This window comes from Dichotomopilus funicola, assembly GCF_033296635.1.
Source record: "Dichotomopilus funicola strain CBS 141.50 unplaced genomic scaffold C8A04scaffold_33, whole genome shotgun sequence".
Lineage (NCBI taxonomy): Eukaryota > Fungi > Ascomycota > Sordariomycetes > Sordariales > Chaetomiaceae > Dichotomopilus > Dichotomopilus funicola.
This window is the reverse complement of record NW_026944054.1, coordinates 292,632-317,878: the sequence shown is the minus strand read 5'-3', so window position 1 is coordinate 317,878 and position 25,247 is coordinate 292,632. Positions and strand designations below refer to the sequence as shown.

The following is a 25,247-nucleotide window of genomic DNA, read 5'->3' as shown; positions in this document are numbered from 1 at the left end:
GGCGCTGGTTCGGGACGAGGCATAGTTATTTGGCGTCGGCTGCGCCTGGGGGGTCGAGTACACGCTGGCGCTGGTTGGGGTCGAGCCATGGCTCTGTGGCGTCGGCTGCGCCTGGGGGGTCGGGTACGCGCTGCCTCTAGACGAGACAGAGTTGGCACTAGCATGCCCTGGGTTGTAGCTGCGGCTGGAGGCACTAACAGAGGAGGAGCGGGTCCTGCTTGAGACGCGGGGCTCGGATTGGACCACATGAGGACGAGGGGTAGCATCAGAGGTGTACTGGGCCTGTCGAGAGCTCCGATGTGCCCTGGGTGTTGCATTGTCCCCGGGCATGTCGGTGGCCTGCGGGGATTGCGTGTAGTACGACGGAGTACCTCCAACCGGGGGGTTTATGCTGCCAGAACGGTGTCCGGGCGTGGACGACGATGGCGCTGGACTACTCTTCTTTTTGTGTTCGGTCGCAGCCGCGGCGTTCTGTTTCCGCACTACACCGTAGACTTGCAGATATTGCAGCTTGGTATTGTAGTAGGCCCTTTGCTCGGCCAAGGCTTGTTGCCACGCCATTATCTGTTGTACCTCCTCGCTGGGCGGCATCTGGGTCCTGCTCTTCGTGATATCGAGTTTCGCGGTTTTTGAGAGGTGTTTGGCCCGATCCTCCTTCGTAAATTGACCGCGTCGACTGTTCCCGGACTGCTGCTGCTGGGCTTCAATCCTCTTCTGTTCCCTCTGCAGCTCATTCCAAGCTTCCAACGCCCTTTCTCGCTCCTTAGCCGCCGCCTGGTCGCGGGCCATCGCTTCGGCGGCCACCCGGCGCTGGAGCGCCTCCTGGCGCAGAAACGATTGTTGCCAGGCCACACGATCCCTGAAGTCCTTATGGGCGTTGAACACCGCTTTGACCTCGTTATTTTTCGCCGTCCACAGCTTGGACAGCTCCACAATGATCTCCCCAGCCGCAGGCCGGTCCTCGAGCTCAAATTGCATGCACCAGTCGACGAGCTCCTGCAGTTTCGAGCTGTATACGCTATGGATGCGCGGGAATTTCTGGCCGGGAGGGGGTGGCGGTTTCGCCGTGCATAGCGTGTGCATCAGCACACCAAAGCTGTAGATGTCGGCCTGGAGCGACTGGTGGTTGTTGAAGAAAAGCTCCGGCGCGGACGTGCCCGGTGTCCACCGTGCGTCTGGTACCATGGAGTAGGTCGACCGCTCCTTCATGTCCGTTTCTACTCGCGACACACCAAAATCGGTCCAGACGGCCAGTCTGTCATTCGTGCTAAATTGGTCCCAAAATTCCACCAGGGGATGATACAGGCGCTCACTGACCGTACCCGTCTTGGTCAGCTCCCAGAGTGCCTTGTTCATCTGGGGCGTAATCTTCATCGTCAACAGCGAGTTGTCTGTCTTGATGTCCCGGTGGAGGATGTTGCGCGCCTGCATCTCTGAGAGCCCCTGCGCGAGATGCAGTGATAGCCCGAGGACGATGACCGGATGGAGGAGATCCGCTTTATCTAATGACCTGATGAGCGCGAGCGTGTCGCCCCCGGCTAGTAACTCTGTGTAGATGCGAATCGCGCCGTCCGCGTGGCTGAACGACGCGTCGAACACCTGGGCGACGAATTTGCTGCCCTTGCACGCCGTCTGCCACACGTTGAGCTCACGCTGGATTGCCCACATTCGGTAATCGCTATCGACGTGCTGCACCTTGCAGGCCACTTTCTACGCACGGTGTCCTCATGTTAGTTCATACATGACCGAAGTGGGCAAGGTCAAACTTGTGAGCAAGATCCGGGTGGCAAGGGATTATAAGGCTGGTAGGAAAAGGCCGAAGGGAGGCGTATCCGTACCTGCCGAGTGGACACCTTCTCTGCTTCAAACACGTCGCCGTAACTGCCGCTACCCAGCTCCTTACCTAGGCGATACTTCTTCGTGTCGTCGTCCCTGATATCCCTCACAAATGTTTTCTTGGGAGCTTCCTTCGGCGGTCCGGCCTGGTACTGCATGATCAGCGGATTATTGGCGTACACATTGATGTAGACGCCCGGAGCGGGTTGAAGGCCGGGTTGAACAGGTGGACCACGTTGGACGGGTTGAGCGTGGTGGCTAGCTTGAACGTGTTGAACGGCGTACATCGTGACAGGAAGGTCAGCGTTTCCGCTGTAACAATATGAAGTAGTGGGCTGGCTAGAGAGGGAAAATCCGTCAGCAACGGAGGAGTGATCGATCTAGAGAGTGGGGTTGCAGTACCGGACTGCAGTGATAGAGAGCTGGGACCTGGTGTTAACGGGAGGGGCGGGATGGCCCTGTTTATACTGGATGCCTTACCTAGTGGATACAAGTCCACTTCTCCCTCTGAGACTCCATTTTGATGCCCTCCAACCGCTCGCATTGTGTTGCTCACATCGTGTTTTCGGAATCCGGACGCGGGCCGCGGGCGTGCTGGGCGGTCTCCAGGTCGGCTTCATAGGTGGTTAGCCAGAATGTCTCACATGTCGTCTAGCACACTCCAATCTCCATCATTGATACAATCAACGGCAACTCGATCTTCGAGACGTTGTGCTGCACCTGTGCATGTTTGGCTGGGCGTCGCTCGTATATGATTTGGAAACCGGTTTGGCCAGTCAGGAGATACGAATATTCCAGAAGCTTGCTTGTCGTCGGACCAGTCGGTCGAAAATTGTTTCAGCATGCCCCCGCTGATCTGGTGTATAAGAAGCCGAAATGTGTTTGTTGAACATTTGGGCCATCGAACTGGCCCCTGGTTGAGTCTCGTTACCTATAAATGGGTTACGGTATTTATTTATCCTTCCGGGCAGAGCTGTGTGGCGCAGCAAGCTTCGCGCCAAACCTCGCATTACTATTTTGCAACGGCCCGTGTAACCGAGAAACCGTAAATTATCAGACGACATGAGTGATGTTTGTGGCAGATTCACATTACAGTTTGGCCCATCCTGTAACTTCTGTTTGAAGAGTTTACCGCGGTGAATTGGGCCGCCAGAGTGATAGGTTTCCTATTCGAGTACCCGAAATTTCTTAGATTGCCTTCTCCAGCAAACGATTACCTGTGTAATAATTGATGATTTATTGATGCTTCGCTCCATAAACCACTTCTTTGTTGCTGTTAAGAATCTAGTGTCGGCCGCAAGTTAATGATGTGGACTCGTCGTCTCGCACGGCGCAGCTCCCGCTTTTCTCCGCTTGCCTTCAACATGACAACCTCCGGCTTTCTCCGTTGCCCTTATAGTTGGTATCTTAATTGCACGAGTCCTTAACTAATCACTTATGTACCACTGCCATCTCGGGATGCCCTGGTATTCTTACAAGATACCAACTGCGCAACCTCACCTTCTCAACTCTGCACAGTGCATACTTGGATGCACTCATCTTCCTAATCAATAAACTTGGTCTCCCACCTCTCCTCACACCCATCACACGGCTCACAAGCTAGGGTAGTCCGAAGGTAGGATGAAGAGGTAATAAATTGTGCCTTGATAGAGACAGCACAGCGAATCCGTACCTAATTAGAACATACCTTAATTAGCAGGTTCATGAGCAGCAACGTCTCCGTGACCCAGCACCCCACCCGCTTTACTTACTGGACTGCTGCTTCTGGCGAAACCTCCAAGCAAGTCCATCCAAGCCGTTGTCACACCATCACCCGGTTTACCATTCCCCTCTCTCCCATTCGTTGCCTTTCGTCCAACACACCTTGCACCGTCGCGTTGGATCCCAGAGAAGCCTTTCTTGGCAGTTAGTTATCAAGCGTTGTCCCCACGGCAGATCGCCGTGCCCCGCGGCCCACGATTGGCCCCGTAGCGGGAGCTCATAAACTACCACCCTTCGCAGGAAAGTCACCAACCCGAAAACGTCGGGCCGCGGCAGTCACGGCACCCGTGATGGGAAGCACAGATGGACAAACAGAGTGTGAAGAATCGGACCTATCGGAGCAAAGGGATTACAACAACAACCCCAGGCAGCGGTGCAACGGCATCGGGAGACTCGTCCCGGAAAGGGAAGTGGGAAGACAAAATATCTTGGCGTTTGACTTCCCGTTTCAATAAAGATCGGCCACGCACGCGGTTTGTTGCATTGCTGGGAGGACTTAGACACTTTGGACCTCCTCGATAGGGAAACGGTGGGAATGACCAGTTACAGCACAGCACAGCGAATGGTGTCGTCGATCTCGTGTAGGCCGCACTGTCGGGGGTTTTCCCCAGAGACGGTTGCCGATTTCGATTGTTGAGGTGGAATTGAGCAGTGCAACAGTGTGCAATGCAACAATAAACAATGTAAATGGGAGTTGACTCGTTGAGGACCACCGGCTTGTCTTCACCTTCTGTTGCGCCATTCATGAGTACAAATAGACCAGTCCTGCAAAACCTCCCTGGTGCGAGGAAAGTCCCAGAAAGCAGTTGAGTTCTGTGACCCAGGCCCTCCTCATCCAACTCTTGGTCTTTCTCCCATCACCCTTCTCCCAGACCTAGCCTAGCCTCGTCTGTGTCATTCTTCTTCTCTTCTCCATAGCCCATCATGAAGTTCAACAGCGTGCTGGCCACTGCGGCCACCTTGGCCCCCCTAGGTGTCTCCGCCGGTCCTACCCCCAAGCCCAGCAAGATGAGAGAGATGATGGCCCTCAAGACCAAGCAGTGGGCCGAAGCCCGCGAGCAGGGCCTCTTTGGCGGATCTGCCCTCTACAGCAAGGTCACATCCGCGACGACTTGCAAAAACGGCGTCGCCAACGGCTACCACTGCAACAACGTCGACCTGCACGGGTTCCTCAGCCACGAGGACCTCGGTTCGCAGGAGCAGGCCGGTAACGACGTCTGGGGCTGGACCTCGCCCGACGGCCGCGAGTTCGGCCTTGTCGGCCAGGCGGACGGCACGGCTTTCGTCGAGATCAACAAGGACGACGGCTCGCTGCGATACATCGGCCGCCTCAACACCCAGACCACGGCCTCCAGCTGGCGTGACGTGAAAGTCATCGGTGACCACGCCTACATCGGCTCCGAAGCCGCCGGCCACGGCGTGCAGATTTTCGACCTCACCCGGCTCCTTCAGGAAAGCCGCCAGGCCACCGTCAACGCAAGCGCATGGCGGCCACGCGTGTTCAGCACGCAGAACGACCTCACCGCGCTCTTCACCGGCGCCGACGCCCTCGGCTCCACCCACAACATCGTGTCGCACGCCGCGTCCAACACGATCTACGCCGTCGGCGGCGAGTCCGGCGCCAACGCCCGCGACACCCCTTGCGCGGCCGGCATGTACATCATCGACGTGTCGGACCCGGCCAACCCAACCTCCCCCGGCTGCATCCCGCAAGACGGCTACGTGCACGACTCGCAGTGCGTGACGTACAACGGTCCCAGCGACAAATACAACGGCCGGCAAGTGTGCTTCAACTACAACGAGGACACCCTGACCATCATGGACGTCACGGACGGCCAGAACCCGGGAATCATCTCGCGCACCCCGTATGACGGTGCCGCCTACACCCACCAGGGCTGGCTGACCGACGACACCATGAAGTATCTCCTGCTGGACGACGAGCAGGACGAGATGCGTGGCACGGATCCCAATGCTGACGGCCATACCACTACGTACATTTTCGATATCTCTGACTTGACCAACCCCGTCAACACGGGCTACTACAAGAGCCCGGCCAAGTCGATCGACCACAACCAATATGTTCGTTCCTCTTTCCCTTTCCCTTTCCCCCTTTCCCTTCCAGTTCATCCCCCCTTACCCCCCTAGCACCCCCACTGACCCCCTCCTCCCCCCACCAGGTCCTCAACGGCCTCACCTACCAAGCCAACTACGGCTCCGGTCTCCGCGTAGTCGACATCTCCGGCGTGCACGAGGACCCGACAGGCGGCAACTTCGAGGAGACCGGGTTCTTCGATTGCCACCCGGAAGACGACGATGTGAACGGCGAGGTCAAGTTCCTCGGCACCTGGTCGGTGTACCCGTACTTCAAGTCTGGGTACATCCTGCTTAACTCGATTGAGCGGGGGATTTTCTCGCTTAAGTATACTGGTCGGGAGGCTAAGTTTAACAACTAAGCAAAGCGAGGTGGGTGATTTTGAGTGGCGTGGAGTGTTGGAGATAACTCGTGGGAGGTCGATGGACGAGGTTGGTGGGATAGCCTGGCGGAGATGATGGGCCTGGGCCGGGGGCCGTCTTGGTGTTGGTCATGACCAATTGTACATAGGTAGCTTGTTTTTGTGTTTTCAGTCTGTAAATAGTCAGTTAGCCTTTCGTTGTTACGAACCAAATATGCACCGCCCAATAAAGCGGGCTGCTTATCCAAGCCAAACAAAGCGTTCAACCGCCCGCGCAGTTTGAACCCAAGGGATGGATGAGCCTTAACAAACAGATCAGATGCAGCCCAAAAAGACAGATCAGAAACACATCTATCCATTTTCCTGTCCTGGTTCATCATGATGACTTGAGTGACACATAAACTCAACGTTTTCACGTCCCACCCTCGTCTACCTACCCCGCCCAACGCACCCTTAAAACAACCCCAACAAATCATCACTCCCCTTCCCCTGCTCTGCCGTCTTCCCGTTCCCATGCCCCAACTGTTGTCCCGGTGGAGGCGGCGCACTGGTCCCACTCAGATCCATCCCCTCAAACCCGCTCATCAAATCATTCAACCCATTCCCGCTCGGAGGTGCGCCAAACCCACCACCGCCACCTGCAGCAGCAGCGGCAGCAAACGCCGGAGCGGGGGCACTAGCACCGGCTGAAGAAGGCGCAGGTGCGTCAAAGAGACCCATGATATCCGCCATGCCACCGCTCGGCGCGGGAGCTCCGCCCGTGGGACTCGCCACCCGGTCTGGCGTGCCCGCACCAGGCGTGCCTTGTTCGGCACTGGCCGGTGCCGCTCCGTCGAAATCGATATCGAGAAGGTTCTCAATGTTGCCGCCCTGTTGAGCTCCGCTGCCGGCACCGGCGGTCCCAGTGGCCGCAGCAACCGAGGCTGCGATGGGGTTCTCGGCCGCGTTTTGACGCTGCTCTTGGATAGCAGCGCGTTGGATAGCCTCGGCGCCAAAGCGACCTTTGCCGACAAACGACTCCGGTGGCTTGTGGTAAACTGAAGCCAGGGTAGAGAGCTCGGCAAGGAGGTTTTCGAGGAGAATGGGCGGGAGGCTGGAAACTGTGGTGGTGATGGGTGGCTTTTGCGCAAGGACGATATTCTGTGAGTGTGTAAGTAGGGCGGTGATGCAGATCAAGGGGTAAATGAAAGGGCATACCTTGGCAACATCCAGGTCGCCAGAAAGGAGACGCCAGTAGATATAGGCACGGTCGCGGATGTCCGGGTTGTCGCTATCAGCCGTCGCGAGCTGAAGAACCTTTTGCACCAAGCTTTGGTTGTTACTTGGCTTTTTAAGGAACAACTTTACTACGGCGGTGAGAATTTGCAGTTGTGTCTGCCATATGTTAGTTGCGCTGGCCCAATAACGATGAAGAGGGTCATTGACCAACCTGAGTGAACTCCTCAGCGAAGACGTCAACGAAGCCTGACAAGATGTCGTCGGCGTTGTTGATCTTCTCCGCATACTCTCCCACGATCCAAATGAGGGAACCACGCGCGTTTGGCTCGTCCAGCTCATCGATGTACTTGCACAGCGTGGGAATAACGCCCTCGTACCCGGGATATTTCCGAAGAATGTCCTTGATCACCACAATGACCTCTTGAACGACGTAATTCACCTTGGTGGCGATCAAATCGAGCAAGGCATTGACGCACTTCTCGCTGGCCGCCTCGATTTTGATGGCCACCTGACCAATGGCCTTAACAGCCCGCTTGACGAAGTCCATATCAACTTCCAGCGCATATTCCTTTAGCTCGGAGAGCAGCTGGTCAAAGTTCTTTTCGTTCGCTATCCTAACCATGATCTCGAGTTTCTGGAGCTTGACGTAGGGCGGGTCGTTGTACTTGCAAAAGAACACTCGGAGCTCCTTGCTCAGAATGTCCGGTTTTGCCTGGAGGAGAAGGTCGATGTTTCGGAGAGCAACGTATTGGACCTCGGGGGCGGAAGAAACAAGAGTCACTGGGAACAGGTCAGTAACTTGTAATGGGGCTGGTCGGGAACGATCATACCTAAAGGAGGTGCCATCTTTTTTAGGTATTGCCTGACAAGCTCAGGGCTGACCAACTTCATGTGGATGAACACGGCCTTAACAGCGGCCAGGACGACACTGGGATTGACGTGTTGAAACTGTGGCAGGCATCGCTCGCAAATGTGCTCCGATTCTTTCGCCTCTGCGGGGGGGTAGTCTGCCAGTGTGCTCAGAATCGTCACACGTCCCCATTCCGTGCACTCGTTCAACGCCATGAGTAGTTTCTTCAACGTGTTGGGTGTGATGACCAACGCCTTCGTCTCGGGGGCCGTCTCCGTGATCTCGGACAACGCTTGCACCGAATTAGCCACCACCATGGGGTTCGGATCCCCAATCAACTCCTGCAGCGTCTCGAGGAAGCCATTCTCGATGCACATCGTCGGGTTCAGGTCGAAAAGCTTGGCCACACAAATGGCAGCAGTTTTCCGGACGTAGGGCGATTCGTCCCGTAGCGTCTTGCGTAGTGGTTCTTCCATATAATCCACCATCTTATCCACACGGACGCAGCCCATTGTTCGGATTGCCAGCGCCCTGATAAGGGGATTCGGGTCTTCTGAGTCTTGGACAAAAGTGTTGACGGCGAGAATGCAGAGGTCCGGGTGTGATTTTGCGTAGTTCCTGCATGCGGCCCGTCAGCAGGGTCCAAAAGGGTCCACGAGCGTCAACTACACATTGACTGCGATCAGCACACCCCAAAATAACTTACATGAGGTACAGATAAACCAACTTCTTCTGGTCCAAGTCCCCCGTCGCAATGTTTTTCAACACATCCGGGAACAACGCCGACACGTCCTTGCCCAGCGTCATGGCCATGATGGTCTTCTGGATCGCCTCCTTCCGCTCATGGGCATACTGCGACACCAGGCCGGCCCGCAGCTCAAAAGTCTCACCCTTACGCGGGGGCGCAAAGGCCCCGCGGATGCGGTTCACGGCCTGCGCCATCCTTTCGACACTCGATCTAGTAGCGGGGTGTGTTGACGACGTTGTCCCTCAACTCGGCGGGAGTGGGGAGATCGTAGACCTTGGGGTCGGGGCGGGGCGGTGAATCAGCCTCACTCGAGCGAAAACGGTGACGCCGAGTGCTAAAACTTGCACTTGGTCGTCCACTCGTGACAAGTGGTCGAGTGCCCTATGGCGGTTCGCGATGTCGCGCGGGGAATGAGGCTTCACGAGGTGCTGTCGCAGATGCAGTGGGTGGGTTCAGGCGCTCGTGCGTCCGCCGCACTGCCAAATGTTCTGGACGGACCGTCCCCTGAAATCAGAGTGATACCTGTGGCTTGGCGCCGTGATGCGAGCTTCAGCCACAGCGCAATTGGTGGGGTATTAAGGGTGTCTCTGTGGCTGAGGTGGGGAGCTTTCTTCAAATGTCCCACATTCTTTCATCAAGCGCTTCCTTTTAGTTTGTGAGATTCTTCCAAGCTGCTAGGGAACTTTAAGTTTTGTTCTGTGAGCCAACGTATCATGGTAGGTCATGTAATTCGGCCAATTTGGAACCACGCTTATCAGTTTCCAGGCTAATTTTCCTAACCTGAGGCGCCTCTTCATTGAAGCAAGAACGGATAATGAAGAGCGAGATGTTTCTCGGAGAGCCGTACGTCACTGTACTACTCGCGGACAGAAATATGGACTCACACACTCTGCAGTTTTACAATCTTGTTCTTTTTCTGGGTTCGGTTGCCGTTTTCAGCCTCATTGCGCAAAGAATGAATGCACGTTGAACGAATATTACAAGCCGCGCGAAATCAGGGCAGCTCCCGGCCGCGCTTGTCATATCCACGTCCTCCAGCTTCCCCGGGCGATGAAGTGTCTTCAACGAGGCGAGAAAAGTTTACTGTGATCCTGGAATCACCTATCCTCGTCTCGCCCGCTCCGTCTGTTCCAGAAATCGGCGGAGCGCCCGCCGAATCTTTCCCCTGATGCAGAATCACTCAAGCCACACGAGCTGGTGCAGTGGTGCTGAGATGATGATAAACGACACCAATATTCGCAGAACAAGCCAAAACCACAACCGCATCGCCAACTAAAATAGTTCAAAAACGTCACCTGTAGGATTCGAACCTACGCTCCCGAGGGAACTGCCTAGCAGCTAACCGTGGATTAGCAGGGCAGCGCGTTAACCACTCCGCCAAAGTGACTTCTGGGTGCTGCATGATTGCCCCGCAGATGAAGAGGACCGCACCCAAGCTAGACTCCCATTGAATGGTGATTAGAGCCGGAAGGTGGAGACCTCCGTTGCTAAACAAACCAAAACAAAACCCCATAACAATGGCAATCAGAATAACAATGACATTGTACTGTACACATGGAGCTATGAAGCATAAGGGTATCTCGAGACTCCAGGCAACCGCAAAACAAGCTGCATGCGTGCAACGTCCCCGCCTGGCGGCCGACAGACTGAACCAACCAACCCGCCACAAACAACCGCCGCAATATCCCATACTACCTACTCCGACTCACTGTCATCTCCAAGGAACGCCAAATCTGCCCTACGCTTCGCCGGCCCTTTGCCCCTAACGGCTAGCTTCGCGCCTCCATCTTCCTCACTGTCTTCACTCCCCGCCTCAGTCCCTGCATCACTGCCCGCCTCGCTCCCCGCCTCGCTCTCTTCATCCTCGTCGCTCTTATCGTCCTCCACGTCCTCCTCGTCACTCTCCTCCTTCAAAGCCCTCCCCTTCCCGGCAGCGGCGGCCGCCGCGCGCCTCCTCGTCCCCCTCCCGCCCCCACTAACACCCCAACTCTTCTCTCCTTGCATGACATCCTGTAAATCTGCCTGCAACTCTCGTGCCTCCTTGATCTCTCGCGCCCTGGCCTCGGAGAACCGGCCGCTCATTCCGACTTCGGATAGCATATCCTTCAAGTACTTAACCTTCGCTTTGCCACCATCTGCACCGTGCTTTTTAAATTCGGCCCCCCAAACTTTGCGCACGCCACATTTAGCGAGCTGAGATTGCAGGAGCTTAATCTGAGCTTCCTCAGGGGAGTTGGCAGCGGTGGCTTTTGAAGCGGCGGTGGCCTTCTGGGTCTTCGTTGTGCCGCGTTTCCGTTTGGTGGGAGGGCCTTCATCAACAACGGAGGAAAGTTCGCTAGACGAGTCGCCAGCAGTGTCAGTGGGCTTGGGCTTGGACGTTGCTTTGGCCTTGGCTTTTTGTTTCCGCTTGGGTGGCTCATCGATTACGTCCGAGACTTCACTCTCGTCCTCAGCAGCGGCCGGATTTGGGACGTCTTCGGGGTCTGATGTCGCTGCGGGCCCGCCTGAGACACCGGATCTGTCGCTTCCGCTGTTGCTGTGGGCAGAAAGTTCCTCCTCGACCTCAGATTCCACAATCTTCTTCTTTGTGGACTTGGCCACTTTGCGCTTCTTGGGAGGGGGTGATGATGCAAATTCCCCCTCACTCAAGTCGCCCGCCCCCGATGCAGCCCCAAAGTGTGACTCTGTCTCTTTTGATGCCCCGCCGCCTGCGGTATAGCTTTTGTGGGAAACTGAAGAAGCGGATTTCGGTCTTCTGGTAGGACTAGCGCGCTGAGGTGATGAAGATTCCGCGTCGGCAGCCTCAAGCTCTTTCTAACAAACACATTGTTAGCATATGAAGATTCATCAGAGACGGGGCTGCGACAAACCAAAGCATCCATGATGATCCGCCTGCTCTTGACCTTCCAGTCCTCCCTCCTCAAGAATCCTGCTTCCAGCCCCAGTGATTCCTCAACCTGCCGTCGCGCATAATTGACGGTGAGGTCCTCTCGGTCGGGGCCGTGATAGGCCCTCCGTACCACGTCGGCTAGCCCCCGCGTAATGGTAATGTTATCAGGAACCATTTTTGGTGGTAATGCGCGATGGGTGACAGACCCCTGCGCGAGTTATGGAGAAAAAATGGTATGAAAGGATAAAATACAACAGAGGAGTGCTTTTCCTTGAGGCCGCGGCGTGTAAACATTAAATTTCTACAAGCCGTGTTTCTTGACACTTTCCTGTTCCTTCCCGTCGTGGTGCAAAACGGTGACGCGTGGTGGGGGGCTGCGACCGGGATCCAAGGGACGAGGGAATATGCACGGACCCTATCACATAAACCCGGCACTCCTGGGACTTTCCTGCGACAACAGAACACATTTGGCATGGGCAATAGCGACTTGGGACGCTTCACTCCTTGTGATCAAGACACTAGGTAAGCCCGCCGCCCGGAACACCCCACGAGCTCCTCCTCGCCGGACAGGCCGAGAACGCGGCGGCGGGCGAGGGGTTACTCATCACGTACCCTAACCCCCAACACGCCAAGATTGGCGAAAGTCGAGTTTGTTTACTCGCTCTCCAACTTCCCCGCTCACGCGATACTCAGCGCACAAACACAGTCGCGCCCCCTGTTAATCCAGGCTTAGAAGAGATCCGCGGGGTGTTTGAGGAGGAACAATCACCTGGCTCTACTCACTCACCAACCCATCAGCGATGGCTCGCTCTAGCCTCATGCTGTTCTTCACACTCCTCACACCCATAACAGCCAGCCCCAACCCCAACCTTCCCTTCGTCATCAACACCTGGTCCGGCCCTTTCGCCGCTGCCACTGACGCCGCGTACCACGTCCTCACCCACCCCTTCCGCTCCCCCTTCTCCTCTTCACCATCCCCGACCCTCGCCCTTGACGCCGTCGAAGCCGGTTGCGCGACATGTGAGCGCAACCAATGCGACACCACCGTCGGCTTCGGTGGGTCGCCGGACGAACAATGTGAGACTACGCTTGACGCACTCATCATCGACGGCACGACGATGAAGTCGGGCGCGGTGGCTGGGCTGCGACGGATCCGGGATGCAGTGGCCGTTGCTCGCGCGGTGTTGGATTACACGCGCCATTCGTTGCTAGTTGGGGACCAGGCGACACAGTTTGCGGTGGAGATGGGGTTTGGTCCGGAGGAGGACCTGAGTACGGCGGAGAGCAGAGCGAGATGTGAGGAATGGAAGGCTGGTGGGTGTAAGGGGAATTATAGGGTCGGCGTGTTACCGGATCCGGAGAGATTTTGTGGGCCATATACCCCCGGTTTGGGGGATGATGGGTTGGGGTGGGTGGTGCAGGCCGAAGGGCAGGCGTCTCATGACACTATTTCGATGGTAGCCATTGATAGCAATAGTGTGATGGCCGCGGGAACATCAACGAATGGGGCGGCGTTCAAGATTCCCGGCCGTGTGGGTGATGGGCCGATTGTTGGAAGCGGTTCGTATGTGGATGGGGATGTTGGTGGTTGTGGCGCAACGGGCGATGGAGACATCATGCTGCGGTTCCTGCCCTGTTACCAGGCAGTCGAAAATCTGAGGCTAGGGATGGCGCCGACGGAGGCTGCCGAGGATGTCGTGAGGCGGATGGTACGAAAATACCCCAACATATCGAGCGGCATTGTGGTTGTGAATAAGCGAGGCGAACACGGCGGCGCGGGCTCCGGCTGGACCTTTACTTATTCATACCGTGGCGGGGAGATGGACGCCAGTGAGGTTGTGACCGTACCCCCAATAACGGCGGTTGATGTGCGCATGCCAAAGCAAGGTCCAACAGAACTTTAGATGGGAACGTTAAACGGTTACGGTACCGTGCTTCCCGGTCTCCAACCCAAATCTTAAGAGATCCAGGGTAGGACAAAAATAAACCTCGGCACAGTCCTTGTTACGGGCAGAGCCGCTCCAGGGTATAGGTTTTTCCGTCTTTTCGATCAAGCTCCTACGCGTTCCGCAAAGTATTGCCCGATCATCTTCCAAGGCCTTCAAAAATGTGATGGACAATATCACAGTTCGTATCCTTCGATCCAGGTTCCGACACGATTTGGGGTTTTGTGGTATGAACGATAAGATCAACGACCTGCTCCACTTCTCCACGTGCACGGGCCTTCCAATCGGAGATAACTGCGATGCAGGAACAAGTGAGAAGGGCCCACATTTCTGCCGTACTATTCCTATTTAGGATATCTCAATTTCTGCACAATCCCATCCATGATCCCACCATCCCACGCCGCGGTCGCCGGAATCCTCATTCTTTTTCCTCAACACCGGCCTCCAACCGTCAGGCGCGTCTCGTCCTGCACACACACCATCGCCCCTCTGGCCATTGTGCCATGCCATTCATTTAATTTTTCCGAATTCTTCAATAATATAATTCTTTACTCCGAGTCCGTCCCCACATTCATTTGAGATCGATCACTCATTAACATATCAAAACACCATATCTTCATCGTCATCCCGGCAATTATGCGCTGCACAGCCCACTTTTTGACTCTCTTCGCCGCCACAGCGCGCGCCTCCGCCAAGACCATCTGGGCCACGCCTCATGAGAGCTACTCGTCCTCCGTTGGCGTACTAGGTTGCAAAGTCGACACAAATCGCATCGCTTACTGGCCGTCTTCCGTGGACTGCAACAAGATCTGCGTGTCGCTTAGCTATGATGGGAGGACGGTTCATCTCCTGCGTATCGACCAGTCCGAAGGCGCTCACGACGTGAGTTATGATGCCTGGAATTACCTCGTCACAGGTTACTCAGCCACCGAGCGTCCCACCACCGGTGGCGCCGTCGCCATGGAGTACGAAGACGCCGACCCGTCCGCTTGCGCCGATCTGATTCACACCGACGGCAACAAGCTACCCCTGAGCGCATCCAACAGCATGAACTACCTTGCCAGCTGCCTGTCGAAAGATACGTGGGTTGGCAAGAACCATCTCCTTTACAATATCCTTGACCCCATCTGCTCCTGGGGCACCGACGAGCTCTGCACTCTCGATTGGCCGACTGCCAATCAACCCGCCTGCCCCAGCCAACTGGGCACCCCTACGGCATTAGAGAACGACCCGGTGTACAACATCCAGTACATGACCGGGAACAAAGTCATGGCATCCAATGGCCAAGTTGTCGCTAGCGGAGGAACGGCGATCACGGTGGATTTGGGTCAGAAGTCTGGGGGGCGCATTGCGAGGGGGGATGCGGTGGTTGTCTTAGCGATGAGTCTGACATATTGGCTTATATGGGGTGTCTGAGGCGCGGAGAGGGTCGCTGTTGGGTTGGGTTTACTTTGATTTTTGGGTTTGGTGCTTGTTGTTTTTTTGGATACCCCTTACGTACGAAATCTACGCTTCTAATGACGAATCGCTCTTGGGTCAATGTACCTAATTTTTCTGCGAGCCGAACCTCTTCCCCTCCATTGCCGAGCAGCTGGCGTCAAATACGCATGAAGCCTCCCTTTCTCCCACAAGTTAAACACCCGCTGCCGACCCATCCAGTCCAGACTGTCCTCCGCGATACGCAAATCAAAGTTCCACAACACCCGAGCAAGAATGAGACGCATCTCAATATATGCGAGATTTTTTCCGATACAGTTTCGAGGGCCAAGATGGAACGGCTGAAATGCGTCTTTATGGTCGTCCACAAACGCCGGGTCGCCCAGCCAGCGTTCGGGATGGTAGACAAATGGATCTTTGAAGTGGGCGTCGTTGTGGTACATGGCCCATTGATGGACGGCCACCACGGTCTAGTTTCTGGTCAACGGGAATTCTTTGCTCATAAGACTCTGGGGTGTCCAGCTGCTTACCTTTTCTGGGACGTAGCTTCCAGCAATGTTGGCACCTCCTCGGGGCACGACACGCGGAAGTCCTGTCGGGACTGGGGGGTACATCCGCAGGGCCTCATCCAAACACGCGAGGAGATAGGGGAGGGTGCTGACACTTGGAAAGTCGATCTCCTCTTCAGACTGGAATGCTCCTCGGATCTCGCGCGTCAGCTTCTTCATAGCCTCCGGGTTCGTGAGGAGAAGATATGTAACCCCTGATAGTAGGGTCGCCGTGGTTTCCGATCCACCGATGATGAGGATGGCGCTATTCGCTTGGAGATTCTCAAGTGTAAGTCCCTACTTGCGGTTAGTTTACGGTCTTATTAGGAGGGATCACGTTTCCGGTAAATACCCATTCGTCCGCCCGCTTCAGGAGTCCTTCCACCAAATCAGCCCTTTCTTTCCCAGCCTCCATGCGCCGCTTCAGCTTTTCTAACGTCATCTGCATGTGCTTTTCCCTCTCCTCCTTGAAGCTAGAGGGAATGAGAGCAAGCATAAGCTTCACAACAACTGGATAGTGCGCCAAGCACTGAAACACAGTTCCAGCGCGTGCAACCTCGAAAATGGCCTTGACCCATGGGTGGTAGTCCGAGTTATCCAAACACCCAAAACTGCTAATGTTAACAGCAAGTCACCAGACCAAAACCATGACAAACCAAACTCACCTCTCGCCAAACGCCAGATCTCCGATCACATCGAACGTGGTATAATTATACCACGCGGCCATATCCACCTTGTGCCCCCCATCACCACTGTTCTCCCTCAACCGCCGGATCAACAAATCAATATACCCCTGAATCAGCGGCTGCTGCTCCCGCATACTCCGGTCACTAAATCCATGCGCCATGGTCCTCCTCAACAACGCATGCTCCTCCCGCCCAGCATTCACAATATCCCGCGGCACGCTTTCCACCGGCCTATAGAACTTGTCGTATTTGAGCATGTCCTCCTCGTGTCCTGCGTTGTTACCGCCACCACCCTTGTGACCCATGATATCCTTCCACGCGCGGGGGTCCGCAAACGCGAGCTCGTCCGGTGCGATGCGCACGACGGGGCCGTAGCGCTTGTGTAGTGCTAACACGTCGAACGGCAGGGTCCCGCGCATGTGCCGGATGCTGTGGTCCCAACGGGTGGCACGCATGATGAGAGGCCCGGGGTAAGCACGGAGAGGATGAAGGAAGACATTGTAGAGGAGGTAAGAGATCGTGTAGAGGAGAAGCTGTTTAGGGGTATTAGTGGCGGCTGCTTAAAACAACACGGTCTGATGTAATTATGGGATAGAAGGCGAAGCGACGTACGGTTGTAAGCCCGACGGCGAGAACTTGCCCAAGAGTCAGGGTCAAGAGCGCCATGGTGGTGGTGTAGGGTTAATTAGTTAGCCGAGTAGGCGCTCTTAGTCGACCTCTTTGCAGATATTGCGTCCCTGCGTGGATGCTCACCTAACGTTATGAGATACAGCCTGGTTTCAAACTTGAATCGCGGGGCAAAGCTGCAGGTATTTATTTGCTTAGACATCCTTGGGGGTTACATTTGGTTCGCTTTCGTGTTTTATCCTAGGCACTTCGCTCTCGGTTTGGCGTTCCGAAACTTGGGTTCTGATTAGCGCTCCCGTACTTTTTCTCCGAATTGCAGTACGAGTACGAGCCGCCCCGGGTTCATGGTGGAAGACTCTAAGCCGAGAAATGAACGCGATTCAATTCGTGGATCAGTCTTGGACATTCAAACCGGTTGAATCTATCTCACGTAGTTAAAGGTTGATATCTTTCTACTTAGTAAATGGAAAGGCAGTGGCTATTGACATGTGCAACTGTGCAACGATGAGGTAGTTCAGTAATTAATTATCAAGAATATTGTTGTTAGTCAGGGATCGTTGTATCGGCCCACACAAAAAGCCTTGGAAGGATACACAACTACTACCTTGGTGCCGTGAATAGCCCGTCGCTGGATGATCACGTCTAAGAATCATCGTGGAGGAAAGCTGGCGGCCATGGACATCAACTAGCGTTCTAAGCCCGTTTCATTGCATTATGTTGATGTCGTTATCAATGTGAGGCCAAGCGTCAAAACTAAACGGCCCCTTTCCTGGACTTGAGCGTTGTGGGTTAGGTACGAATAATTATTCCACGTACTAATATCTAATTAGTGGTCACCATATCGCCGATTTCACCCCTGTTTGGTTGAGTCCTTTTCAACTTTGATGCGGGCCGCAGGTCCCAAGGTTTAGACCGATACCAGCCATCGTTTAAAGTCCATACAATCCGAGACATTGACAGACCAATGAACCTCAGCGTACCTTCGGACCTTTTTTTAGTTTTTTTTTTTACACTGTTTATTTTGGTCTTAGTGTGTCAGGCACAAACCGTCACAACGCCACAAGTTGTCCCAAAATGCTTGAGCTTTTTCTTTGAGAGTTTGATTTCAACTAGCCTAGGTTAGAATCGGGTTGGCCTTGTTTTCGTCGTTGCTTGTGTGGTTGGTCGGTGATGCTAGGGTGCAGAGCCTAAACAGCTGATGAAGGTCAAGGATCGTATTGAGAGCGTCGTAAAACCCGTAAAAACTGGTCAAAGAAGCTAGGTAGGGAGCAAAGCGAGAAGCGATAGGGGAGAATTACGCAATCAAGTCACGGCCGTTTCGCTTCCATGGGTTGCCACATGGTGGCTGATAAGGCCGCTCGCCATCAACAAACCCGCTCCGAAAGGCGACCTATCATGTTGACAGGTTTAAAGAGACTCATCGCTGGTCTCTGGGTCGTTGGAGGAGTACCATAGAGGGAGAAAGTTGCTCAGAAGTTTCTAGGTTCTTGTTCATACCGTGGAGACGGTTCGGAACTATTGATTACCATGCTTCAATTACCCATGTTGTCCTTAAGAATGGATTCCTACCTAGGCTCGGCCGCTGGGGTTTCGGACCGCAACGCGGCAGGGCGAGAAAGCCAACTTTTCGCCGGTGGGGTTGGTTGTGTGATACGGCTCGGGGTCCTGGGCTCATCGTTGACGTCGACAAAGGAACAAAAAAATGTTGCATAAATGGGCCGGGTTTGGCCCAGGGCGGCAGGAAATGTACGGGAGTGGCGGGCGTGGCCATTCATTGCGCGGGGATTGGTTGAATGGCGGTATTTTTCGTGATGCGGCCGATGGGACCTGCAAAGGGCCAACGGAAAAGTGTGCCTGGGAGAAAGAAGGTCCGAAGACTACGACTGTCGGAGGTTCGAAAAACCTCGCATCCCGTCTTGGACCTCAGGTCACAACCTTTTCACCCACATCCGGCGTGTCACACCCGCATGTTACCTTGCAGGCCATTTGGTGCGCTATTTCTGCAGCTTCCGCCCGTGCAAACGGCCCGGTAAGCGCGTTTGGGTTGCCCAGAACGCGCCCAGGAATGCTGAGGGTGCCGAGAATTCCTCGTCCTGTAATATATGTATTTTTGGGGGACTGTCACGGTGGTCCTGTGGAGCGGATGGTGGACGTCACCGTTCCTCTCCATGAGCCCTCGTTGTCTCTCTTGGCACCCCTGCTTCGTCGGAAAATTGGTTGTCTACGCCCAAGACAGGGTCCATTGAGGCTCCTATTCATCCCGTCTCGTTCCCGTCGGAGTGTCGGGAGTGTGCATTCACAGTCAAAAGCGAGCAGCTCCAATGCCGCTCGCTTGTTTGACCAAGAGGCCGAGAAAAAAACAGCGCCTTCCATGCCTCTGTAGCACCATAGGCCCAAGCGAATTCTTCCTCTGCGCCGTCGAGTGTTTTACCCCGCTCCCCACTGTACCGTAACTGCCCCGCCATCGGGTCCTTTGTGTATCAACGGTTTGTTTCCAAGCTTTTGAGGATCTGGATTTCCATTAATAACGTCACCAAACCGACACGGGAACCGCCAATTTTTTTTGGGGGGGAACTACCAAACCACTCGCCTGACCTCCACCACCACTCCTCCACCGAATTCCCTTCACCTCCTACCCCGCCATCCGTTGAAGTGTCGCTCCAGCCCTTGTGAGACGCGGGTTCCGGAAACAGTCGCTGGACGCACCCACCCTGACATCGCCGGATTGTCAAGTCCACAAACCGTCACGATGCCTGGTGTTGTCGAGTACCCCGCCTCTGCCTCTGGCCGGCTACTACTTATTTCTAATCGCCTGCCCATCACGATCAAGAAGCGCGCCGAAGATGGCGAATACAGCTTTTCCATGTCCTCTGGCGGCCTCGTCACTGGCCTGAGCGGCCTCGCCAAGACCACAAGTTTCCAGTGGTATGGCTGGCCCGGTTTGGAGGTACCAGAGGCTGAAGCTGGCCCATTGCGCGAGCAGCTCAAGGAGAAGCACAATGCGATTCCGGTGTTTGTCGACGACGAGCTTGCAGATCGCCACTACAACGGATTTGCTAGTACGTTTACTTCCGCGAGCTTGGCTTTTATATCACGTCCCCAACGCACAGTCTTGTTTTATCTTCTCAGCTACTAACTGTCGCTTTTAACAGATTCGATTCTCTGGCCGCTCTTTCACTACCACCCCGGCGAAATTACATTCGACGAATCTGCATGGGCGGCCTACCGCGAGGTAAACAGGTTGTTTGCCCAGACAGTTGCCAAAGATGTGCAGGACGGCGACCTGGTGTGGGTGCATGATTACCACCTGATGTTGCTGCCGCAGATGCTGCGGGAGGAAATTGGCAACACAAAAAAGAACATCAAGATCGGGTTTTTCTTGCACACCCCTTTCCCTAGCAGCGAGATCTACCGCATTCTACCCGTCCGGGAACAGCTGCTGCTGGGCATCCTCGACTGCGATTTGATCGGGTTCCACACGTACGACTACGCGAGGCATTTCTTGAGTAGCTGCTCGAGGATATTGTAAGTCATCTCGTTTGGGTTGGTGTACCCGGACAGCGCGCACAGCCGTCTTACTAACCCCACACCCTCTTACTAGGCAAACCTCGTCAACACCAAATGGCGTGGAATGGAACGGGCGGTTCGTGACAGTCGGCGCGTTCCCCATCGGTATCGATCCTGAGAAATTCGTCGACACGCTCAAGAAGGAGGAAGTCCAGAACCGTATTGCTGCTCTCAAGCGCAAGTTCGAGGGCGTCAAGCTCATTGTGGGAGTCGACCGGCTCGATTACATCAAGGGCGTGCCGCAGAAGCTACATGCCTTGGAAGTGTTCCTCACGGAGCACCCCGAGTGGATCGGCAAGATCGTCCTAGTGCAGGTCGCGGTCCCAAGTCGTCAGGACGTGGAGGAGTACCAAAATTTGCGGGCGGTGGTGAACGAGCTCGTTGGGCGTATCAACGGCAAGTTCGGTACAATCGAGTTCATGCCTATCCACTTCTTGCACCAGTCAGTCAACTTCGACGAGCTCACAGCTCTCTACGCCGTTAGCGACGTGTGCCTTGTCAGCTCGACGCGTGACGGCATGAACCTGGTGTCGTACGAGTACATTGCGACACAGCGAGAGCGCCACGGCGTCATGATCCTGTCCGAGTTCACCGGCGCCGCGCAGAGCCTTAATGGAAGCCTGATCGTCAACCCATGGAACACGGAGGAGCTGGCCAACGCCGTCCACGATGCCGTCACGATGTCGCCCGAGCAGCGCGAAGCCAACTTCCGCAAGCTCGAGCGCTACGTCTTCAAGTACACGAGCGCCTGGTGGGGGCAGAGTTTCGTTTCCGAGCTCACGCGCATTAGTGCTGCCGAAGAGGGCAAGCGGAACAGCGCGGCTAACACGGCGAAGCTGGCGTTGAGGAACGCGGCCGAGAGTGTTGCAGGTGCTGCGAGCCAGGCGGTCGAAGGGGTGCAGAGCGCCGTTGCGGGCGTGTCTGGGGAGGGTAATCAGTGAAGAGTCGGGTGAGGATAATAGACGGCGGTCGGGGTTTGGTTTGCTCTTCGAGATGGGCGACCCAGGGAATCATGGGATAGAAATGCAGAAAACCAAAAAAAAAAAAAAGAAAAAGAAAAAGGAACAAAGCGCGGGGATCTCGGGCAGCTCAAAGCTGTGGTTTGGGAAATGAGGCTTTTCCTCTTCGGGACTCAATATCACGTCGATCAGCGACACCTGATGATTTTTTTTTAGTTATGCCAGTCTCGTACTTATCTTCTGTTTTTCGAGGGATAGATAGAATGGGGCATCATGCAAAACACGTCGTGTGCACAAATCATCTCCCTTCAACGGCTCAATGATCTGTTATTCCGTCGAAAGCGACATCTCTCTCAAGACTTCGTACAGGTCGTACCACCACACAGCGGCAGAAATGATTGGCCCCGCCCCACAGCCCAGCCTCCACGTGAAGTCCCATGGTGGGCGGGGTGTCAGCCCTGTGGCCCAGCGGAGAGTTAATTCCCCCGTGTCAGGGTCCCAAACTCCAGGTTTTTTTTTAGTTTCGTGAACTGAGCCGCAACGATAGGCCAAAACACGACAAGGACATTTGCATCGCATGCGAAAGGAGAATCGTCACAAGGAATGCCCACGAGCAAATCCTTGAACCATCCTCCACCAAACCCATCGTCTTTGGCCCCTCAACAAGCCACGATGGATGAAGCCGCAAAACAACCTGAGAGCGACAAGAAACCGTGGAAACGGAGTCCACTAAGATTTCTTTACGGTGTGACCCCACCGGTGTTCTCCAGGAGAGAAGATATCTTCTCTGACTATGAATAACTACGCGTATGTATGTACATACCTCCGCACGAGCAAACGCGAAGGGACAGAGCCACACAAGTGCAGGACAGCCCGTCCAGACCATTGGTGTTTTGGAATCCAATCAACAGCTGCTGGTACCCTGCCGGCAAGTCAAACGAAGGAATGCTAAGCTTTCGGGAGGGCTGAGCTTGGCACCTTCGGCGAGGTGGTGCCGGCTTGGGAGAGGGGAAGCAGCTTCGCCTATCGTTTTTTCTGGCTCCCACCCTTCTTTCGGCACCTTCCCACATGCTAAGCGTAGCAAGCTGAAGATTCTAGTTTTATTTAGACCTTTATTACAAGACGATTCAATGTTGTTGGACGAGCGCGAGCATTGAACTGCAGACGGGCTTCCTGAAGAGGGGGGGGGGCCAAAGATGATCGTGGAGCTTGTCGCCCGGACTTTTGGGCCCATGTCGTGGTTGGGACTCAGGAGCAACCCGAACAGGGGTCCTCTTCCCAAAATGGCAGTCGTTTCGAAAACTCGAGGCAACCCATTCTGCCTCACAGGATACCAGATTGGGTCTCGGCGCAACCGACAAAGCTCGATAGAGTACGTCAACAGCTGACGCGGAACGGAGCCCAGGTGTGTATATGTAGTACAAGAGCCGCCGTGATCCAGAACGTCCATTTCGTTCCAACCCAAGAGAGCCAAGCATCAACACCCCAGGAACCGAGACATCGCCCGCAGCAGGGCAAAGTCAAGCTTGCTGCTTGACCCCTAATTGGTCTTTTTATTGTCCTTTTTTTTCCGCCCCTACGTCCCGTCAAACGACAAACCTTCCCACGATGTATCTCGCGTACAAGCATGTGAAGAAAAAGCGGCAAGCTGCCGCTGCTGAAGCAGCTGCAACAGCAACTGCAATAGGACAAGCACCAACACCAGGAGCACCACCACGAGAACATGGTGCTTTGCTGGAGAACACTCACCCGAGTGCGGCGGCCAAGGAAACTCCCGAGGAGCGCGCCGAAAAGAAACGCCGGCGTTCATACCGATGGAAGATCATCCTGGGTCTCTTCCTACCCTTCACGTTGCAAGCCCTCGATACCACTATCATTGCGTCGGCGGTGGTATTTATTGCTAATGACTTCAGTAAGTGTCATCCCTAACCACCCCCCTAGATCATACACACATACTCGCCCTCAAAAATCCTCCCCCAAGTTCCCAACCAACCCCTAACTAACCTCCCACCTCCAGACCAACTCGCCCAACTCAACTGGATCATCACCGCCTTCAACCTGACCTCCGCCGCCTTCCTGCCCATGTGCGCCCAGCTCGCCGACGTCCTCGGCCGGCACACCACGCTGCAATTCGGTCTCGTCACCGTCACCATCGGTTCAGCTCTCTGCACGGCCGCGCCCAACACCGCGTTCCCTATGCTCCTCCTCGGTCGCGCCCTACAAGGTGTCGGTGCGGCCGGGATCAACATCTGCGTCCGCACGATCCTGGCGGACCGGGTGTCGCTTGGGGAGTTTGCGAAGAACTGGACTGTCTTTGCGGCTGTGTCGGGTATTAGTTATGGTGTGGGGCCGGTGGCCGGTGGGTACCTGACGCAGACGAGTTGGAGGTGGTGTTTTGGGATTAATTTGCCCGTGGCGGTGGCTGGGATTGTGTTGGTTTGGGTGTTGTTGCGGAAGGAGTTGATCGGGCCGGCGCCGATTGAGAGGGTGTTGACGGGATTTGGTCCGGAAGGCGGGCCGGGTATTGCCAAGCCTGAGTCGAGACTGGACAGATTGGGGGCGAGACTGGCAACGCTGGATTATGGTGGACAGTTGTTGTTCCTGTGGGGGTTTGGGTTGTTGGTGCTAGGCTTCACATGGGCCGGGAGCACCTATGCGTGGAACTCGGTGCCCGTGTTGGTGACGTTGATCGTGGGAGGAGTGTTAGCGGTGGCGTGGGTGGTATATGAGCGGTCGATGGCCCCGGGGAGATTCATGTCGAGGGTGTTCCCGAACCAGAAGGCCATGATGCCATGGGGTCTGTTGACAGAGAAGGATGTCGGGCTGTTGCTGTTTATCAACTTTGCTAACGGCGCTGGCATGTTTGCCATCATGTACTTCATGGACTTGTACTTCACACTTGTCCAGGGGCATACCGCCAGCCAGGCTGGTTTGTCGCTTCTGTACTTTTTACCCGGCATGGGTGGTAAGTTAACGCCCCTGCACCCTCCCCCTTTTTTTTCCTGTCAGGGAGACTCAACTAACCCCCTTATTCTAGTCGGTGTCTACACCACCATGCTCTTCGTCAACACCTTCCCTCGCCAAACCCTGCCCATCCTCGTCCTCGGCACCACATGCTCCGCCGTAGGCATCAGCATGATCGCCTACGCCGTCCACACCGACTACCTCAACTTGGTGTACGGCATGATGGCCCTGACCGGCTTCGGCATCGGCGTCAACACCAACCCCAGCACTCTCCACGGCCTTGCCTACTTCCCCGGCAGCACGGCCCCCATCACCTGCCTAGCCTCCTTTGCCTACCCTTTCGGAGGCACCATCACATTGACCATCATGTCGACCGTGTTCAACAACCGCAGCGGCGCCATGCACGAGGATCCCAAGTCGGGTATCTTCTGGGCGTACATCTCGGTCGTCCCCATCATGTGGACGGCTGTGCTGATCACGGCTTTCTTGGGTAATGTGTGGATTGGGAAGGATGGGAATCATGAGGTCATGCACGGGTCGTACTTTTTCCACTTGGTGACCGGTCGCAAGCCTCAGAAGATCACGATGAGGAGGATGGAAGTTGAGGCCCCGGAGGGGGGGAGTGAGTACATTGCGCTGAAAAACGCCCAAGAGGGTTCTCCGTTTGAGGCACGGAGAGATTTGGAATACGGGCGTCCGGTATAAGCTGTGAAAGAGGAGTGGGAGTTTCATAGTTGGATAATTATATGGCTAGTCA

At 55.2% G+C, this 25,247-nt stretch overlaps 10 protein-coding genes and 1 non-coding gene across 11 annotated transcripts; 6 read left to right on the top strand and 5 right to left on the bottom strand.

Annotated features, from left to right (window-relative positions):
- Positions 1 to 633: 633 nt before the first annotated feature.
- Positions 634 to 1,994, bottom strand: C8A04DRAFT_12406 (kinase-like domain-containing protein; the record flags this gene model as incomplete). Its single annotated transcript, XM_062777329.1, has 3 exons — positions 634 to 1,038; positions 1,090 to 1,710; positions 1,854 to 1,994. Coding segments are annotated over 3 exons (1,167 nt in total), but the record flags the coding sequence as incomplete, so codon positions are not given.
- A 2,527-nt stretch (positions 1,995 to 4,521) lies between these two features.
- C8A04DRAFT_12331 (uncharacterized protein) lies at positions 4,522 to 6,050 on the top strand (the record flags this gene model as incomplete). Its single annotated transcript, XM_062777306.1, has 2 exons — positions 4,522 to 5,676; positions 5,775 to 6,050. The coding sequence occupies 2 exons, from the start codon at positions 4,522 to 4,524 to the stop codon at positions 6,048 to 6,050; spliced, it is 1,431 nt and encodes a 476-aa protein (XP_062636867.1).
- Positions 6,051 to 6,503: 453 nt separating this feature from the next.
- C8A04DRAFT_12386 (adaptin N terminal region-domain-containing protein) lies at positions 6,504 to 9,060 on the bottom strand (the record flags this gene model as incomplete). Its single annotated transcript, XM_062777323.1, has 5 exons — positions 6,504 to 7,190; positions 7,248 to 7,424; positions 7,480 to 8,048; positions 8,099 to 8,736; positions 8,825 to 9,060. The coding sequence occupies 5 exons, from the start codon at positions 9,058 to 9,060 to the stop codon at positions 6,504 to 6,506; spliced, it is 2,307 nt and encodes a 768-aa protein (XP_062636866.1).
- A 568-nt stretch (positions 9,061 to 9,628) lies between these two features.
- C8A04DRAFT_12375 (uncharacterized protein) lies at positions 9,629 to 9,836 on the top strand (the record flags this gene model as incomplete). Its single annotated transcript, XM_062777320.1, has 2 exons — positions 9,629 to 9,709; positions 9,762 to 9,836. Coding segments are annotated over 2 exons (156 nt in total), but the record flags the coding sequence as incomplete, so codon positions are not given.
- Positions 9,837 to 10,155: 319 nt separating this feature from the next.
- On the bottom strand, positions 10,156 to 10,253 carry C8A04DRAFT_t78. The gene has a single exon. It is a non-coding gene; the product is annotated as a tRNA-Ser (tRNA).
- A 308-nt stretch (positions 10,254 to 10,561) lies between these two features.
- C8A04DRAFT_28923 (uncharacterized protein) lies at positions 10,562 to 11,931 on the bottom strand (the record flags this gene model as incomplete). The annotated part of the gene is made up of 2 exons (XM_062780826.1): positions 10,562 to 11,680; positions 11,737 to 11,931. The coding sequence occupies 2 exons, from the start codon at positions 11,929 to 11,931 to the stop codon at positions 10,562 to 10,564; spliced, it is 1,314 nt and encodes a 437-aa protein (XP_062636864.1).
- Positions 11,932 to 12,556: 625 nt separating this feature from the next.
- C8A04DRAFT_28922 (nucleophile aminohydrolase) lies at positions 12,557 to 13,660 on the top strand (the record flags this gene model as incomplete). The annotated part of the gene is made up of 1 exon (XM_062780825.1): positions 12,557 to 13,660. One exon carries the CDS (start codon positions 12,557 to 12,559, stop codon positions 13,658 to 13,660), a length of 1,104 nt encoding a protein of 367 aa, XP_062636863.1.
- Positions 13,661 to 14,338: 678 nt separating this feature from the next.
- C8A04DRAFT_37488 (uncharacterized protein) lies at positions 14,339 to 15,118 on the top strand (the record flags this gene model as incomplete). The annotated part of the gene is made up of 1 exon (XM_062783894.1): positions 14,339 to 15,118. One exon carries the CDS (start codon positions 14,339 to 14,341, stop codon positions 15,116 to 15,118), a length of 780 nt encoding a protein of 259 aa, XP_062636862.1.
- Positions 15,119 to 15,216: 98 nt separating this feature from the next.
- C8A04DRAFT_12310 (cytochrome P450) lies at positions 15,217 to 17,039 on the bottom strand (the record flags this gene model as incomplete). The annotated part of the gene is made up of 5 exons (XM_062777299.1): positions 15,217 to 15,609; positions 15,670 to 15,984; positions 16,040 to 16,298; positions 16,353 to 16,906; positions 16,986 to 17,039. The coding sequence occupies 5 exons, from the start codon at positions 17,037 to 17,039 to the stop codon at positions 15,217 to 15,219; spliced, it is 1,575 nt and encodes a 524-aa protein (XP_062636861.1).
- Positions 17,040 to 19,749: 2,710 nt separating this feature from the next.
- C8A04DRAFT_28919 (glycosyltransferase) lies at positions 19,750 to 21,508 on the top strand (the record flags this gene model as incomplete). The annotated part of the gene is made up of 3 exons (XM_062780824.1): positions 19,750 to 20,059; positions 20,153 to 20,525; positions 20,602 to 21,508. 3 exons carry the CDS (start codon positions 19,750 to 19,752, stop codon positions 21,506 to 21,508), a joined length of 1,590 nt encoding a protein of 529 aa, XP_062636860.1.
- Positions 21,509 to 23,134: 1,626 nt separating this feature from the next.
- On the top strand, positions 23,135 to 25,195 carry C8A04DRAFT_28918 (major facilitator superfamily domain-containing protein; the record flags this gene model as incomplete). The annotated part of the gene is made up of 3 exons (XM_062780823.1): positions 23,135 to 23,438; positions 23,544 to 24,491; positions 24,564 to 25,195. The coding sequence occupies 3 exons, from the start codon at positions 23,135 to 23,137 to the stop codon at positions 25,193 to 25,195; spliced, it is 1,884 nt and encodes a 627-aa protein (XP_062636859.1).
- Between the last annotated feature and the right edge of the window lie 52 nt (positions 25,196 to 25,247).